This window comes from Capsicum annuum, chromosome 3, assembly GCF_002878395.1.
Source record: "Capsicum annuum cultivar UCD-10X-F1 chromosome 3, UCD10Xv1.1, whole genome shotgun sequence".
Lineage (NCBI taxonomy): Eukaryota > Viridiplantae > Streptophyta > Magnoliopsida > Solanales > Solanaceae > Capsicum > Capsicum annuum.
In genome coordinates this window covers 228,668,530-228,685,593 of record NC_061113.1, presented here as the reverse complement: position 1 = coordinate 228,685,593, position 17,064 = coordinate 228,668,530, and the positions used below count along the sequence as shown (strand labels likewise).

Here is a 17,064-nt window from a genome sequence, read left to right as displayed (position 1 = left end):
CACACACACACCAAAAAAAAAAAAAAAAAACACAAACCCTCCTAACTAGAGACTCCACCCTACGTGCAAAGTTATATGGCTACTAGCAAGGTTACCCCAAGGCACAACTACTTGCATTCCAAGTGCTCCGTTTTAGTTCTACTCAACCTGAATCCTTTAGACTCCAGGGTTTGTCTCCAAACCTCCAATTTATCATTAACACCTCCTCGGGTCATATCAATCAAAACTACATCATCCACAAATAGCATGCACCAAGGCACCTCACCTTAAATATGCCGCGTCAAATGTCCATCACTAAGGTGAAAAGGAACGGACTAAGAGTCAATCCCTAGTGCAACCTGTTTGTCAAAACAGGGAAATGCTCTGAATCCCCTCCCACTGTCCTCACTTGAGACTTCGCTCCATCTTACGTGTCCTTAATCGCCAGAGGCTGAGGAAGAATCTCAGATAAAATTCCATTATTTTACTGTGGAGAATTAAATTTTTCTGTTACTTGTTATTTTGTCATCTGCATTGATTTTTAACTTTATTCTGGGCTTTGGCAATTTTGTTGACTCATTACTTTTGCCTATTCAGGATGAGGGCTCGTGAGGGTCTTCTTAAGTGCAAAGAGCTTGGCCTTTCAAAGACGGAAATGAAGAAACTCTTGCCCATTGTTGATGCCAGTTCATCTGACTCAGGTTCTTATACAACCTCTCTGCACCTCAAAACAGTCAACATCTGAACCTGCTGTAGTTAATATTCCTACTAGCAGATACTTGTCTCGATTGTCCCGTATCTGATTTGATCTCCATTTTTCAGGAGCTTTTGACGGTGTGCTTGAGCTACTGCTTAGAGCTGGTAGAAGCCTCCCAGAAGCTGTAATGATGATGATTCCTGAAGCCTGGCAGAATGACAAGAACATGGATCCAAGCCGGAAGGCATTGTATGAATATTTTTCAGCACTTATGGAACCATGGGATGGACCTGCTCTTATATCATGTAATATACTTTCAACGAATTAGATTTCTTGTATGATGTTTTCCGTTGTGGTGTTTGCTTAATGTTTGACATCTTCCTTGCAGTTACTGATGGGCGCTATCTTGGAGCTACGCTAGATCGTAATGGTCTGCGTCCTGGTCGTTTTTATGTCACATACAGTGGCAGGGTTATTATGGCAAGTGAAGTTGGAGTAGTTGATATTCCACCTGAAGATGTATCCAGAAAAGGTAGACTAAACCCTGGAATGATGCTTCTGGTGGACTTTGAGAACCATGTCGTTGTAGATGATGATGCTTTAAAGCAGCAGTACTCTCTTGCAAGACCTTATGGACAGTGGCTGAAAAAGCAAAAGATAGAGCTGAAAGACATTGTTGAGTCGGTAAATTATTCCTACAGGGTCCCTCCACCCATCGCAGGAGTTTTGCCTGTGAGTGCTGTGTCTCGTACTAATAATTGTGCTTCTTGTTATTTGTTCTTCAAGTGCCTTTTTGTTTATTTATCTGTTCTTCTAAATTTTTAGGCGATAAGTGATGATGACAGTATGGAAAATATGGGGCTTCACGGTTTACTGGCTCCATTAAAGGCCTTCGGGTATGTTTTCTTTTTCCATAGACTGGTTGTTCCTTTGATTTATTTGACAACATGTAGAAAGTAGTTTAATCACTGACCCATTATGCAGTTACACTACAGAGGCCTTAGAAATGCTGCTACTCCCAATGGCTAAAGATGGCGTGGAAGCTCTTGGTTCAATGGGGAATGATGCTCCATTAGCAGTCATGTCTAATAGAGAGAAACTTATGTTCGAGTATTTCAAACAGATGTTTGCTCAAGTCACAAACCCTCCGATTGACCCTATCAGAGAAAAAATTGTTACCTCTATGCAATGTATGGTTGGTCCTGAAGGAGATCTTACAGAGACCACTGAAGAACAGTGTCACCGCCTCTCACTCAAGGGGCCTCTTTTGTCCATTGAAGAGATGGAGGCTGTGAAGAAGATGAACTACAGAGGTTGGCGCAGCAAGGTTCTTGATATTACCTACTCTAGAGAACGTGGTACGAAAGGTCTAGAGGAGACCTTAGACAGGATCTGCTCTGAAGCGCACAGTGCAATTCAGGAGGGTTACACAACAATTGTACTTTCTGACAGAGGTACCAATCTTTTCAGAAAGCTACTCTTACTCGTTTTCTTAAATCCGTCATTTTCTTTTATCGACTTAGCATTAATATTTACTTTTTAACCTTCTTAGCCTTCTCGCCAAAGCGTGTTGCTGTGAGCTCTTTATTGGCTGTTGGTGCTATCCATCATCATTTAGTCAAAAAACTTGAAAGAACTCGTGTTGCATTGATTGTTGAATCTGCCGAGCCACGAGAAGTACACCATTTCTGTACATTGGTAGGATTTGGTGCTGATGCTATTTGCCCTTATTTAGCCATAGAAGCTATATGGAGACTACAGGTTGATGGAAAAATACCACCCAAGTCAACTGGTGCCTTTCATTCCAAGGATGAGCTTGTCAAGAAATACTTTAAAGCAAGTAATTATGGCATGATGAAGGTTCTTGCAAAAATGGGCATATCAACATTGGCATCGTATAAGGGCGCTCAGATTTTTGAGGCAGTTGGTCTTTCGTCAGAAGTGATGGAGCGATGTTTCAATGGAACTCCTAGCAGAGTGGAGGGTGCAACTTTTCACGCTCTTGCCAAAGATGCGCTCAAGCTGCATGAACTTGCATTTCCATCACGAGCCTTGGCCCCGGGGAGTGCAGAAGCTGTGGCACTCCCTAATCCTGGTGATTATCATTGGAGAAAAGGTGGTGAGATTCACCTAAATGATCCACTTGCCATTGCAAAGTTGCAGGAGGCAGCACGTTCTAATAGTGTAGCTGCCTACAAAGAGTATTCCAAGCGTGTACAAGATTTAAATAAGCAATGCAATTTGAGGGGACTCTTGAAATTCAAAGAGGGAGAGGTGAAAGTTCCTCTGGAAGAAGTTGAACCAGCAAGTGAGATCGTAAAACGTTTTTGTACTGGAGCCATGAGTTATGGATCAATATCCTTGGAGGCACACACTACTCTTGCTATGGCAATGAACAAAATTGGGGGAAAATCTAACACAGGTATGTTTTTCTTAAATGGAATGTTGATGGCGATCTTTCTTTTTGAGGCTGCCATATCTTACCCTTTGGTAGTTCAATTTCCTTACTGTAAAAATGAAAGCTATACCTACTTTTGAACAGGTGAGGGTGGTGAGCAGCCTTCTAGGATGGAGCCTTTTCCAAATGGTTCAAGGAACCCAAAAAGAAGTGCAATTAAGCAGGTTGCAAGTGGTAGATTTGGAGTCTCAAGTTATTATCTCACAAATGCTGATGAGCTACAGATAAAAATGGCTCAGGTATACTTTACATGCGCACTGCAATATATTTCGTCTACAGTTATTTTCCTTCAAAGTCGTGTTTGTATTAAATGTTAAGTCCATTCCTATCAGATCCTGTATTCCAGTTGGAATAGAGGTTTCTCGTGTTTATGAGTTTATGTTCATGGACAGATGATGCTGCATATGCAAAGCACCGATAGGTGTCTTTGCCTCTTTAACTGAAACCTGCATTTGGCATTTGGTGAGATAAATGTGAACAGTGAAGTTTTACGTTTATGTGTAAAACAGGCCTTATTCACTTCTCGTTGTATTTATGCAGGGAGCCAAGCCTGGAGAAGGAGGTGAACTTCCTGGACACAAGGTCATTGGTGACATAGCTGTCACTAGGAACTCCACAGCTGGAGTTGGACTAATTAGTCCTCCTCCTCATCACGATATCTACTCGATTGAGGACCTTGCTCAGTTGATTCATGATCTTAAGGTATTAAAATCTCTTGGATTTGTATGATCAATACTTCCTGAGTTTTTGTTCATTGATCCTGACGTATTGTCCTATTATGCCTATAGAATGCAAATCCAGGGGCACGTGTTAGTGTCAAGTTGGTTTCTGAAGCTGGAGTTGGGGTTATTGCCAGTGGCGTTGTCAAGGGACATGCTGATCATGTCTTGATCTCCGGTCATGATGGAGGGACTGGTGCCTCAAGATGGACTGGCATCAAGAGTGCCGGGCTTCCATGGGAACTAGGTCTTGCAGAGACACATCAAACTTTAGTGGCTAATGACCTCCGTGGCCGAACAGTGCTGCAAACGGATGGCCAATTGAAAACTGGAAGAGATGTAGCTATTGCTGCTCTTCTTGGTGCAGAGGAGTTTGGTTTCAGCACTGCTCCCCTGATAACACTTGGCTGCATTATGATGAGAAAATGCCACAAAAACACCTGTCCTGTGGGAATCGCCACTCAAGATCCAATTCTTCGAGAGAAGTTTGCTGGAGAACCAGAACATGTCATAAATTTCTTCTTCATGCTAGCAGAGGAAGTGAGAGAAATCATGTCTCAACTTGGTTTTAGAACACTTAACGAGATGGTTGGCCGTTCTGACATGCTTGAAATGGATACTGATTTAGTCAAGAACAATGACAAATTGAAGAATATTGATCTGTCCCTACTGCTTCGACCTGCTACTGATATCCGTCCTGAAGCTGCCCAATATTGTATACAGAAACAGGATCATGGTTTGGACATGGCTTTAGATAACAATTTAATAGCCCTTTCCAAAGCTGCTTTAGAGAAAAGTCTTCCCGTATATATTGAAACTCCAATCTGCAATGTAAACCGTGCTGTTGGAACTATGCTAAGCCATGAAGTGACCAAGCGTTATCACCTTGCAGGACTTCCTGCAGACACCATTCATATCAAACTTAATGGAAGTGCAGGACAGAGTCTGGGGGCTTTCCTTTGCCCTGGCATCACATTAGAGCTTGAAGGAGACAGCAATGATTATGTTGGTAAAGGTTTATCGGGTGGCAAAATCATTGTTTATCCTCCAAAAGGAAGCAAGTTTGACCCCAAGGAAAATATTGTGATTGGAAATGTAGCTCTTTATGGGGCAACAAGTGGGGAAGCATATTTTAATGGGATGGCAGCAGAAAGATTTTGTGTTCGTAACTCGGGGGCCAAAGCTGTTGTAGAAGGTGTTGGTGATCATGGCTGTGAGTACATGACTGGTGGTACAGTAGTTGTGCTTGGAAAAACCGGAAGAAACTTTGCTGCTGGTATGAGTGGTGGCGTTGCCTATGTTCTTGACTTGGATTCCAAGTTCCACTCTCGTTGCAATTCAGAGCTGGTTGATCTCGATAAAGTTGAAGAAGAAGATGATATAATGACTTTGAAGATGATGATACAGCAACACCAGCGTAACACAAACAGCCAACTGGCGAAAGAAGTTCTTGCTGACTTCGATAATCTTTTGCCTAGATTTATTAAGGTCTTCCCTAGAGATTATAAGCGGGTTCTTGCAAGCATGAAAAAGGAGGAAGCTATTGAAGCAGCAAAAGAACGTGCTATCAAGGAAGCGGAGGAGCAAGAAGAGGAAGAGTTGAAGGAGAAAGATGCCTTTGAAGAGCTGAAGAAGTTAGCAGCTGCATCTAAGGATGAATCCAGTCAGGTTAGTTAATCTATGAAGTTTCTGATTGAGCTTCTTTGGAGTTCCTTTTTTATTATCTCTTCATATTCCAGTAAGATTCTATATTTCTATAGATGGCTAGGAACGCAGATATATATTTTATATATATGAAGATCATTAAAGCATCTTTGCACACTTGATTTGGGAAGATTTGTCTAATTTGGTGTGCCTGCATTTCCATTTAGAAACCTAACTTGTCCACTAATTACTTTATCAGTCCCTGGTGTCACATGTGGACTGTGGGTATTTAGATGCTTTACAATGTGTTGCAGCCTTATATATGTTGTTTTGGTCTTTGCAGGTTGAAGAAGAGAAGACATCGAAGCGGCCCACCAAAGTTGCCGATGCAGTCAAGCATCGAGGTTTTGTCGCTTATGAGCGACAGGGCGTGTCCTACAGGGATCCAAATGTTCGGATGAGGGACTGGGAAGAGGTTATGGAAGAATCAAAACCCGGTCCTCTCCTCACGACACAATCTGCTCGTTGCATGGACTGTGGAACTCCTTTTTGTCATCAGGTAATTTTAATGCTAAAATATGTGGATACACAATGAAATACATAAAGCCAAAATTTGAGTTGACTATGTTATGTAAAATATTTTGTAGGAGAACTCTGGATGTCCTCTTGGAAACAAAATACCGGAATTCAATGAGTTAGTGTATCAGAATAGATGGCGAGAAGCACTGGATAGGCTTCTTGAGACGAACAACTTCCCTGAGTTCACTGGCCGTGTGTGTCCTGCACCTTGTGAAGGATCTTGTGTGCTTGGTATCATAGAGAATCCTGTTTCTATCAAAAGCATTGAATGTGCCATTATTGACAAAGCTTTTGAGGAAGGGTGGATGGTGCCACGACCTCCTGCTGTGAGGACTGGGTATGCCCCCCCCCCCCCCCCCCCCCCCCCCCCAAAAAAAAAAACAAAAGAGAGAGACTATCTTACCTTATGCCTGATTCCATTTTTCTTTTTGAAAGTGCTCTTTCCCATTTGTTATATTTCAGTCTGTTTGCTTTCAGCACCATACTTTTTCAGAAAAATCGTGCTTGTACTGATTGATCCTTATAGTAGATACCATTGATGGTTAGACATTTAGACTCTACCACACATAACTTTGATACCTCACATTCTAATTGTTGTAATTCTGACAGGAAAAGAGTCGCAATTGTTGGAAGTGGACCCTCAGGCCTTGCTGCTGCTGATCAGTTAAATAGATTGGGTCATAGTGTCACAGTGCTTGAACGTGCTGATAGGATTGGTGGTCTGATGATGTATGGTGTGCCCAACATGAAGACGGACAAAATTGATGTCGTTCAGAGGCGGGTTGACCTTATGGAGAAGGAAGGGGTGAAATTTGTAGTCAATGCAAATGTGGGAAATGATCCTGCGTTCGCCTTGGATCGCCTCCGTGAAGATCACGATGCAATTGTTTTGGCTGTTGGAGCCACAAAGCCAAGGTGAGTACCATGGATGGTGTTGTATCACTTCTGGTTTAGTATCTTTTCTGAATTAGTAATTGCTCACTCAAACTACTTGTTGACTTAATGGTAGGGACCTTCCTGTTCCTGGAAGAGACCTCTCAGGAGTCCATTTCGCAATGGAGTTTCTACACGCAAACACAAAAAGTTTGCTTGATAGCAATCTGCAGGATGAAAAATACATTTCCGCCAAGGGCAAGAAGGTGGTTGTTATCGGTGGAGGTGATACGGGGACAGATTGTATAGGAACATCTATTCGTCATGGCTGCAGCAGTATAGTTAATCTAGAGCTTCTCCCTCAGCCACCAAATACTAGGGCTCCTGGAAATCCTTGGCCACAGGTTTGATCATGTTTTAGTTGATTTTGACCTTCTTACTCAATTAGACTCTTGCTTTATGATTATTATGTGCGTGATAGTTTCAGTGGCAACACAAGGTTTTTGACAGTTTAAATCTTGAAGGAACTGCTCTTTTTTATTCTGTGGTAGTTGCTCGAATTGGCTTTATTGTCCAAGTTGGGATATGTCATAAAGTGATCATGGAACTTCTGTTGATGAGTTTTTCATCAAATTCCTGAATGTCATTGTGACCCGTCCTTTGCTTTTTGTTGTTGGCAGTGGCCTCGTATCTTCCGTGTAGATTATGGGCATCAGGAAGCTGCCGCAAAGTTTGGTAAGGACCCAAGATCCTACGAGGTTTTGACCAAGCGGTTCATTGGAGATGAAAATGGAAATGTGAAAGGATTGGAGGTGATACGTGTACAGTGGGAGAAAGATGCCAGTGGAAGATTCCAATTCAAGGAAGTAGAAGGCTCTGAAGAAATTATCGGGGCTGACCTGGTTCTGCTAGCGATGGGGTTCCTTGGTCCTGAATCGGTTAGTATTTAATAGACTTCCATTTTAGTTTCCTCTTTTTACCTGGTGCTCTGATGAAATTCTATTGATATTGACTGGTTATCCCTGTGTTTGAATTTTATTCAGACGATAGCAGACAAACTGGGATTAGAAAAGGACAACAGGTCTAACTTCAAGGCTGATTATGGACGCTTCTCAACAAATGTGGAAGGGGTGTTCGCGGCAGGAGACTGTCGTAGGGGACAGTCTTTGGTGGTGTGGGCCATCTCTGAAGGACGGCAAGCAGCTGCTCATGTTGATAAGTTTCTCATGAATGATGACGAGGACTTTGCAACTAGCCAACAAGAATTTGTCAAGAAGCAACAAGATAGCAGCAAGCAGCCAACAGTCGTGACATAAGACACTTGCAAAAAAGCAAGTGAATAACGACACTGCACGGTGGAGGCTGGTTTTGGGATTTTCCTTAAAACGCTTCCCAAGAAAAGAAACAGAGAGTACATCAAAAGCAGCTCAATTGGAACATAGGATAGGGGAACTAGTTGAGATTTTCTGTTTTTTCTTTTTTGGGGGAGAGTTTGGGGGTAGGAGATAGTATTTTGGTTTTTGGTTTTTGCTGCATCTTGGGTGTCGATAACTATATTATTGCCGTGTTGGTTGATTGGTGGGTAGCTCCAATACATGCTAGATGAAAAGTAGTAGTATGTACAGTTTGTTTGCCCAAAATTTCCTTCAAAATTAATATATGGGGATTTTCTAGTTTTATTTGGTTATGCACTTTGGAAGTTGCAATATTTCCGATGACTCGGAGCTTTTTAACATATTGAACTGTGTAGCTTCATTCGCTATGTTTTAGTATTTGTTTAACTTGGGACATAAACCAAGAGAAATTGCAAACACTGTACTACACTTGATCTGAACAAGAATAGATTGACAGGATGTGCAAAACTTACTTTTAGAAGTATAGTATTGTCTAATGCTAATCTTTACTGCTCTAATTTGTCCTAGTTCATGACTAATATTATAGCCACCAAGCAAGTGTAGCATACTATCTTATATGGGGGCACTAGTCTTCAAGATTTTCCTTCAAGGCCTAAAACATTTCCAACATATCTAGCTGTGTATAACAAGAGTTGAAGTTTTTTCAAGAATTCAGCCATTTTCCATTCCCAATCACTTTCTTTTGAAAATGTAGTTTAAGAGTCTAAAATTTATGGTCAGTCTAGTGGTATCAATGGAAGTCTTTTTTTATCATACCCTCATAAACTAGAGTGAGAAAGACCCTCTCACTACTCCCCCCATGTCTTCACCGGAAACAACCTCCCCCTCGGTGCAACCCACCACCCCTCTTGAACCTCCAGACGTAAACACCCAAATGGTGATTAGATCCCCCTAAACAATCAACCTTTGTTGAACTTGTTAAGGGTACAATACCCCCCCCTCCTCAATCTGATTCCCAATCTGGTGCACCTCTTGAGGATGAGAACACGAGGGACTCGAGCGAAGCTATTCATCTGTCCCAGGAAGATAAACAACGCCTGTATGTGCCATGGAAATTCTCAATCATTATCAAACTAGTGGAGAAAAGGCTCAACCACATTTATCTAAAGAAAAAATTAACAAATCTGTGGAAATTACAGACGGATTTCTCCTTCATAGATTTGGGTTTAGAGTTTTTTATAGTAAAATTCTCCAATAAGGAATCGCAGAGGAAAGTTATACAGGAGGGACCGTGGCTCGTAGCTAGAGCATACCTATCAGTTAGAGTATGGGAACCAAATTTCGTCCCCAAAGACTCCCAGATTGAATCCACTGCAATTTGGGTGCGTTTACCTCAACTACCCACGAAATTCTATGACTCCTTACTGTTGCAAAGAATAGGGAGAAAGATCGGTCGTCTACTAAAAATTGATGCTTGCACCTCTGCAACTCTTCGAGGAAGGTACGCTCGAATTTGCGTCCAGGTTCCAATGAACACCCCGTTGACAACCCCAGTCACGATCGACACCCACAAACGTCTCCTTCACTACAAGAGGGAGGGCTTTCTGTGTAAAAACTGCTACAAATTAGGTCACATAAAGGAAGACTGCCCTACCACTCAAGAATCGCAGATCCCTGAGCAACTCCAACCCACGACTACAGGTAAGTTTCCAACTGATGAATGGAATACGGTGCCCTTCAACCGTAGAAGAAAAAGTTCTCCTGAACAGGGTATCCTTCAGAACCAGCACACCAAGGTTAAGACGTTTGATCCCACTTCAGGTAAGTTTCTTAATCCCCCAACTCGGATCAGGCTAAAGCCGACCACCAAAGCTCTCCGGCTGGTAGTGGCAAGGGCAAGGGCAAGGTAACTACTGAAAGAGATGAAAATCTCAATGGGTCGAGTCGAAAATTTATTAAAGAGCCTGGGCCTCCTCACTAGCATTTTAAATCTAAGTAAAGGGCCCAATTCGATAATAGGAAAAGGCCTCTTGATGAAACGAGTAAGCAAGCTGCTACTCCTTTGGGCCAAAACAATTCTCAGCCCAACAACAAAACTATTTTCTATCCTAATGGGTTGGAATTGGGATCTCAACCCGATTGCCCAAATCATAATGTAACTAGCTCTTTCTCGAAAAAAGAGCTAGTTAAGTCTGCCCTAATTTCTCTCTCTTACTTTTCATCTGGAATCTAAACGCCAGCACTCCAAGCTAGTGCTTTGTCGGCTTCCATCAATCACTCGACTGTTACCCCCAAGAGTGTTGCATTAAATACTCACCAAGAATGTAATGATGAGAACTACTTGGGCATTTCAAAAAACTCCCCAAAAGTTAACCTCACTAATACTTCTCTTCCCCGACTACTGTGGAGAATAGCTTCAATGAAAAGAAACTCAATGGATCCTCCCAATCTGAAACCCCCAGTTCCAATCATCTTCACTACAAATCCTCTAGAAATGACCCACCACCCAATATCTTGGTTGGAACTATGCCTGTCTTAACAAGTGTTTCCCCTGAAACTATCATTGAACGGCCAACCCTTCTTATTACTAATTTAAGACCCCCATTACCTGGCGCAACTAGTCATGGAAGGGCTAAACCAGGGTTTACTCCAATAAGAGCAGAACTTATGAATGACAACTCTCATGAGCATTATCAACCAAAGTCACCAGGCCACCATCAATCCTGCCATAATCTCGGAGAAGCTGAGCAACATGCCCTTGAGTCTCACATTCTTCCCTCCGAAAAGGTCGAAACTGCTGAAGGAGGCCCCAACTTTTGTAAGATCCTCTGGGGATCACCCTCTAGCGCCAACTCTACTCCCTTCCCAGGCCCCTTCACCTCTCCAAATGGAGGTAAAAATGATGGAGAGAACCAAAACTATAGTGGCCCTGTAAGAGAACAATAGGGAGATGGAAAAACTATTGGCATCCTTAAAGAGGCCAAAAGCAGAGATGTTATTACTAGGAAAACCCATCACCCAAATATTCAAGGACCTTATTAGCAAGCTGCTGATAATTCTCCTACCTCCGAAACTAAAAAAGTTCGACTTAGAGATCAAAATGCTAGGTCCAAGCATTTTCTACTCCTCCAAAGTAACTCCAACCTCCAAGAAGAGGAAGGAACCAATGACTTCCTTACCCCATCCAATGGACAAGGGGAAAGGCATCTTAAAGACTCTTTCTCAAACCAACCCTCCACTAATGGTAACAACAATAATATAGAATGTGAGAGAAGCTAACAACCCTGAGTTTAGGTAGCAGTGTCAATCCATGGTAAATAGCACAAGCCTTCTATCCTTGCTCTGTTAGAGACCAGAATGGTTGACCAACAAGCCATTGCTGACACCCTTGGTTTCAATTCTCAAATTCAGTTTCCTGCCACTGGCTCCTCTGGAGGCATAGTCATCATGTGGGATAACTCTGCTTTAGGTATCTAGGACATTGATATTCTCTCCCAAGCCATTCATGTAGCTGTTAAGGTAACTAACCCCCCTCTTCTTGGTATTTTACTGCCATTTATACCAACAATAGCTATGTCATTAGGCAAAACCTCTGGGCCAACTTGGCCCTTTTCTCTGAGTCCATTGGAGACTCCTCTTGGCTTATTGGTGGGGACTTCAATAAAGTCCTTAAAGTATTAGAGAAGATTGGTGGCAACTGCATTAATATTACTAGAGCCACCTCCTTCTCTGATTGTCTTAATCATTGCAATCTAATTGACCTAGGCTTTAAGAGAAGCAAATATACTTAGACTAACAAGAGTTACAGGAACAGAAAAGATCTCATTTTGGAAAGACTTGACAGATGTCTGGCTAATGAGTCCTGGATCCACCTGTTTCCTAAAGCCTCTGTCACCCACCTGCCCAAGACTCATTCAAACCATTGCCCCCTTCTCATTAATCTTGATAGGATTTCTTCCACTCAGGATAGACCCTTTAGAATTGAGTCTATTTAGTGTTCCCAATCTACCTTTCCTCAGATGGTTTTAGACACCTTTATCCAAGGTACCCTCCTTTCTGAAGCCATTACCCAATTTGAGAGTACTATTAAAATTTAGAACAATGAAGTGTTTGGTAACATCTTTCATAATAAAAGCAAGATCCTAGCTAGACTTGCTGGTATTCAGAGATCCAACTCTTACCCTTATAGCCTCTTCCTGCAGGACCTAGAGAAAAGTCTCACCAAAGAATTCAGCTCTATCCTTAGGTAAGAACATGAATTCTGGAGACTCAAATCTAGGATTACCTGGCTGGCTGAGGGGGATGCCAATACTAAGTTCTTTCATACTTCCACTCTCAATAGAAGGAGAAGGAATAGAATTAATGCTATTAAGGATGGCAGTGGTAATTGGTTCTACTCCCCCCATGATATCAATAACCACATCCTCTCCTTCTACATGAATCTCTTTAATACTGATCACATCTCCTCCCACATGGCCATACAAGGAAACCCTTCTTTTAGGAGATCCATTAACATTGTGGACCATGACTCACTGGATAGAATCCCTTCTCCATAGGAGATCAAAGATGTTGTTTTCTCCTTTAAACCCTATAAGGCTCCGGGACCTGACGATCTTCACCCTTTCTTCTACCAAAAGTACTGGGGAACTCTGAGCCATTCTGTTATCCAATTCTGGGTCAACACCTTCACTTTTGGCCACATGGAACCTAAGGTCAATTCTACCTTCCTCTGCCTCATCCCTAAATGCCCCAATGTCAATAGCCTTAAAAATTTCAGACCTATTGACCTTTGTAACACTCAACACAAGATAATCACTAAAATTATAGCCAGGAGGTTAAAACCCTTTCTAACTCTATCATTAGTAGTAGCCAGGGTAGTTTACTCCCTTATAGAAGGACCTCAAACAATGCTATTATCGTTCAAGAGGTTATCAACCATTTCCAATGAATGAAAGGGAAGAAAGACAACACGGTCTTAAAGATTGACTTGGAAAAGGGCCTTTGATAGATTAGAATAGTCCTTCATTAGTCAGGCTCTCCATTTCTTTAACATTTCCCCTAATCTCACCTCTCTTATCATGTCCTGTCTTTCTACCTCTTCTATTTCTGTCCTGATTAATGGGGGTAAAACTGATTTTTTTTGTCCCACCAAAGGTATTAGGCAGGGAGATCCTATCTCCATCTATCTCTTCATCGTATGTATGGAACTTTTGTCTAGGAGAATAAATTATAAGGTTGATACCCTTAACTTGCTACCTATTTCCATCAATAAGAAAGATCCTAAACTTTTCCATCTGTTCTTCGTAGATTATCTCACCCTCTTCTCTGAAGCTAATGTCACCAGTGCTTCTATCATTACTAGAGTCCTCAACTCTCTCAACCTTCACTCTGGTTAGAGGATCAACCATAGCAAATCCAAAGTGGTCTTCTCTAGTAACTGTAAAACTCAGGTTAAGGACCATATGGTTACTATCCTTTCTATCCAAGCTAGAAACACCTTTGGGAAGTATCTTGAATTTTCTATCTTTCACTCCAAGCCTTGTAATAATAATTTTCAATTTATTATTGACAATATGAACAATAAAATAGTTAGGTGGAAAACCAAGTTCATGAATCTCTCTGGTAGGGTCACCCTTGCCAAATCTTCTCTCAGCAGTATCCCCACCCATGTCATGCAGTTCATTAGGCTTTCCAATAGATTCCTTAATCTCATTGACAAAGTTCAAATGAACTTCATCTGGGGTTCTACTGTAGAAAAGAAAAGAATATACATGGTTAGATGGGACACCTTAACCAAGCCTAAAAAAATTAGTGGGTTAGACCTTCATAAAGCTAAGCTTAGGAATGATACTATGCTCACTGGCCTGGCCTGAAGATTCTCTCTAAGTAATGACAGCCTATGGCGGCAATTGCTGAGGTCTAAATATGGGGACCTTTCACCCCAGTGCAGGACCATCTCCTCTAGGACCTGGATGAATATTTCTCATGGTTGGAAAAACTGTCTCCTAGGAGCCAAGTGTCTAGTTCACAAAGGGACCAAAATTAACTTCTCGTTTGATAAATGGGTTCCCCATCTTGAACTTTATAGGAGTTTGGTTGAAAGCCCCATAAGCTTGGACCAATATAGTCTCAAGGTCTCTGGAATCTGGAAGGAGGGGACTTGGAATTTCTCCAATCCCCCCTTCAACTCCCCACTCATATTGTTAATGGTATTCGAAATTCCTTTCAGCACAATCCTAGGCTGCAAAAGGACAAATTGATCTGGAGTCTTACTAGCAATGGGGTGTACTCCAGGAAAAGTGCCCATAATTTCATATCCAATTCCTCCAATCCTCCTGTGTCCAACTTGGGAGGCAACTTTAGTTGGATTTGGAGAATCAAATGCCCCCCTAAGATTAAATCCTTCATCTGGTTAGCCCAACATGATAACCTGCCTACCAAAGCTGTCCTTCATAGAAGAGGTATCTAACCCCCCCCCCCCCCATTGTGATATCTGTAATCACTCCTCGGAGGATATAACTCACATTTTCTTCGAATGCCCAATCACCAAGAAATTCTGGACTAACCTCCTTTCTAAGATAAATGGGGCTCCCTCTATTTCCAACAAGGATCTCTATCCTGGGAGCTGGGGCAACACCTGGACAAAGCTTAGCCATACTAAATTCGACCCTATGCTAGACTAACAATCCCTTTTACCCTTCTGTCTTTGGTCTATCTGGAAGAATAAAAACCACAACTCTTTTGACAAGAAAAAGGACGAGCCGTGTTTCTACTAGGCTTATGTCGAGGCTGTTGAGTACAACCAAGCAGTGTGTTGCCCTTCGGCACATACCACCATCTCCTAAATTTTTGTAGGATGGACCCCCCATAACCATTATAAGCTCAACACTGATGATTCTTGTCTTGACAATTCTAATGGGCTACAAACAACCACATAAACTATTAGCCCTTCTGGAAGACCTCCAAATTATTGAGGAGCACCATCTTACCTCTGTTGAAATCAACATTGACTCCACTGAATTTATTTCTATGCTACAGTCGGGTAAATTATATTATAGTGCTATCATTGATGAATGCAGGTCAAGACTAGGAAGAATCGAAAGCCCATCGGTAGTCCACTATTTAGAAAGTAGAATGGAGTTGCACATGTAATGGCAAAAAAAGGAGCAACATCTACAGTGGACCTGGAAACCAGTATTTTTAAAGTTCTACCTATATCTGCGCAGTAGCCGCTATGGGCAGACATCGCCGGAACTCTTTTTCCTAGGAAATGCAAACTTTCTACTAACTCTATTGAGGGGAATGCCCCCAGATCTTTTTTACTTAATCCGGATTGATCCTGCATATTTGGGTTTATGTTAATTTAATGCATCTTCTTAACCATAAAAAAAATAAAGTCTTTTACAAAGCAGGCATTAGTGGCTTTTCCTCTTTTCCTTCCTTTATCTCCCAATCTATTTTTAAAAAAAATGTTTGAAAAAAATCATATTAAGAGGTAGCTCTTTTTTAGTTGAAACAATAAGAGGAGAATTTAATTGATTCCTATTTTTTTCACTAGCTTTTCAAACTTTTACGTGACACTAATAAATGTTTAGATTTGTAACTTTTTGGACAATAAACTTCTACTGATACTAACGAAATTAAGGCCCTGTTTGGCCATAAAAATTATAATTTTTTGGAGTTGAGTTGAAGTTGAAGTTGGAGTTAGAGTTGGAGTTGTGTTTGACCATGAATATAAATTAAAGTTGTTTTTAAAATTTTGTGAGAGAAGTATGAGTGAAAAAAGTGAAAACAAGCTTGTTTTCACTTTTCCAAATACAATTCCAGAATTGTATTTAGAATTCTCATGGCCAAACACATATCATTTTCTATTTTTCACTAAAGTAAAATAATTTTTTGAAAAAAAGTAGAAACTTTTCTCAATTTAAGCAATTTTAGTTTGACTAAGATATACTAAAATTTAATGAATAAAAATAGGCTTTAAAATGTTGCTATCCTATTAAAGATGCGTGTGACATAGCACTACTACAATATTCTTTGAATCTCCCCATCCCAAAATTGAAACTTATGATTAAGAGGGTGTTTGAAAGAGATTATAAGTTGGTCAAAATGACTTAAAAATTATTTTAATCTTTTAGGAATGTTTGACAATTTTGAAAATTATTTTAAAAAAGCCAATTTTGACTTAGAAAAAAGCTAAAAACAAGAAGTTGGTATTTCCTACTTATTTTTTTCTAGCTTATAATCTATTCACAATTGATCAAATAAATAACTTTTTTGCCCTTATAATTTTCACTTATTCCAAAATTGTCCTCTTGTTGCAATTTTGGAATAAGTATACAATTATAATTTTTGCACTATTATTTTTCTTGCCCATCTTTACTAATTTCAACTCCAATTTATACAAATACTCATAACGTTTGGATAGATGTATCATTTTCTACTACTATTATATAATATCAAATATAAAATATTTCACCATTATATCACCATAAATACAACAATGTAATATAAGAAGATTAAAATAATATTTAAAATAAATATTATTAACATAACCATGAAGAAACAAATAATCTTTTAATTGCACTTTAATGATACGTAATCTTAACATAACCATGAAAAAACAAATAATCTTTTAATATATAACTATCTTTTTTCAAATACAAACATTCAACACTTAAACTCTTAAAAAAAAAGTTTTTTAGCGCACAAATTAATAGTCATTCATGAAAGTATTATATATATATATATATATATATA

General features: G+C 40.5%; 1 protein-coding gene across 3 annotated transcripts in view; it reads left to right on the top strand.

Moving 5' to 3' along the window:
- Window positions 1–8,628, top strand: part of LOC107855963 (glutamate synthase 1 [NADH], chloroplastic) — a 12,334-nt gene extending 3,706 nt beyond the window's left edge. For all 3 annotated transcript variants that reach the window (XM_047409423.1, XM_047409425.1, XM_047409424.1), the window contains 15 exons: window positions 577–680; window positions 802–981; window positions 1,065–1,408; window positions 1,502–1,572; window positions 1,661–2,130; window positions 2,229–3,098; window positions 3,219–3,373; window positions 3,675–3,836; window positions 3,923–5,521; window positions 5,841–6,056; window positions 6,145–6,413; window positions 6,686–6,991; window positions 7,086–7,353; window positions 7,630–7,887; window positions 7,993–8,628. In XM_047409423.1, the coding sequence (XP_047265379.1) occupies window positions 577–680; window positions 802–981; window positions 1,065–1,408; window positions 1,502–1,572; window positions 1,661–2,130; window positions 2,229–3,098; window positions 3,219–3,373; window positions 3,675–3,836; window positions 3,923–5,521; window positions 5,841–6,056; window positions 6,145–6,413; window positions 6,686–6,991; window positions 7,086–7,353; window positions 7,630–7,887; window positions 7,993–8,265 (5,545 nt within the window). In that variant the 3' untranslated portion in view covers window positions 8,266–8,628. The remainder of the gene's footprint in view (window positions 1–576; window positions 681–801; window positions 982–1,064; window positions 1,409–1,501; window positions 1,573–1,660; window positions 2,131–2,228; window positions 3,099–3,218; window positions 3,374–3,674; window positions 3,837–3,922; window positions 5,522–5,840; window positions 6,057–6,144; window positions 6,414–6,685; window positions 6,992–7,085; window positions 7,354–7,629; window positions 7,888–7,992) is intronic.
- Window positions 8,629–17,064: the final 8,436 nt, after the last annotated feature.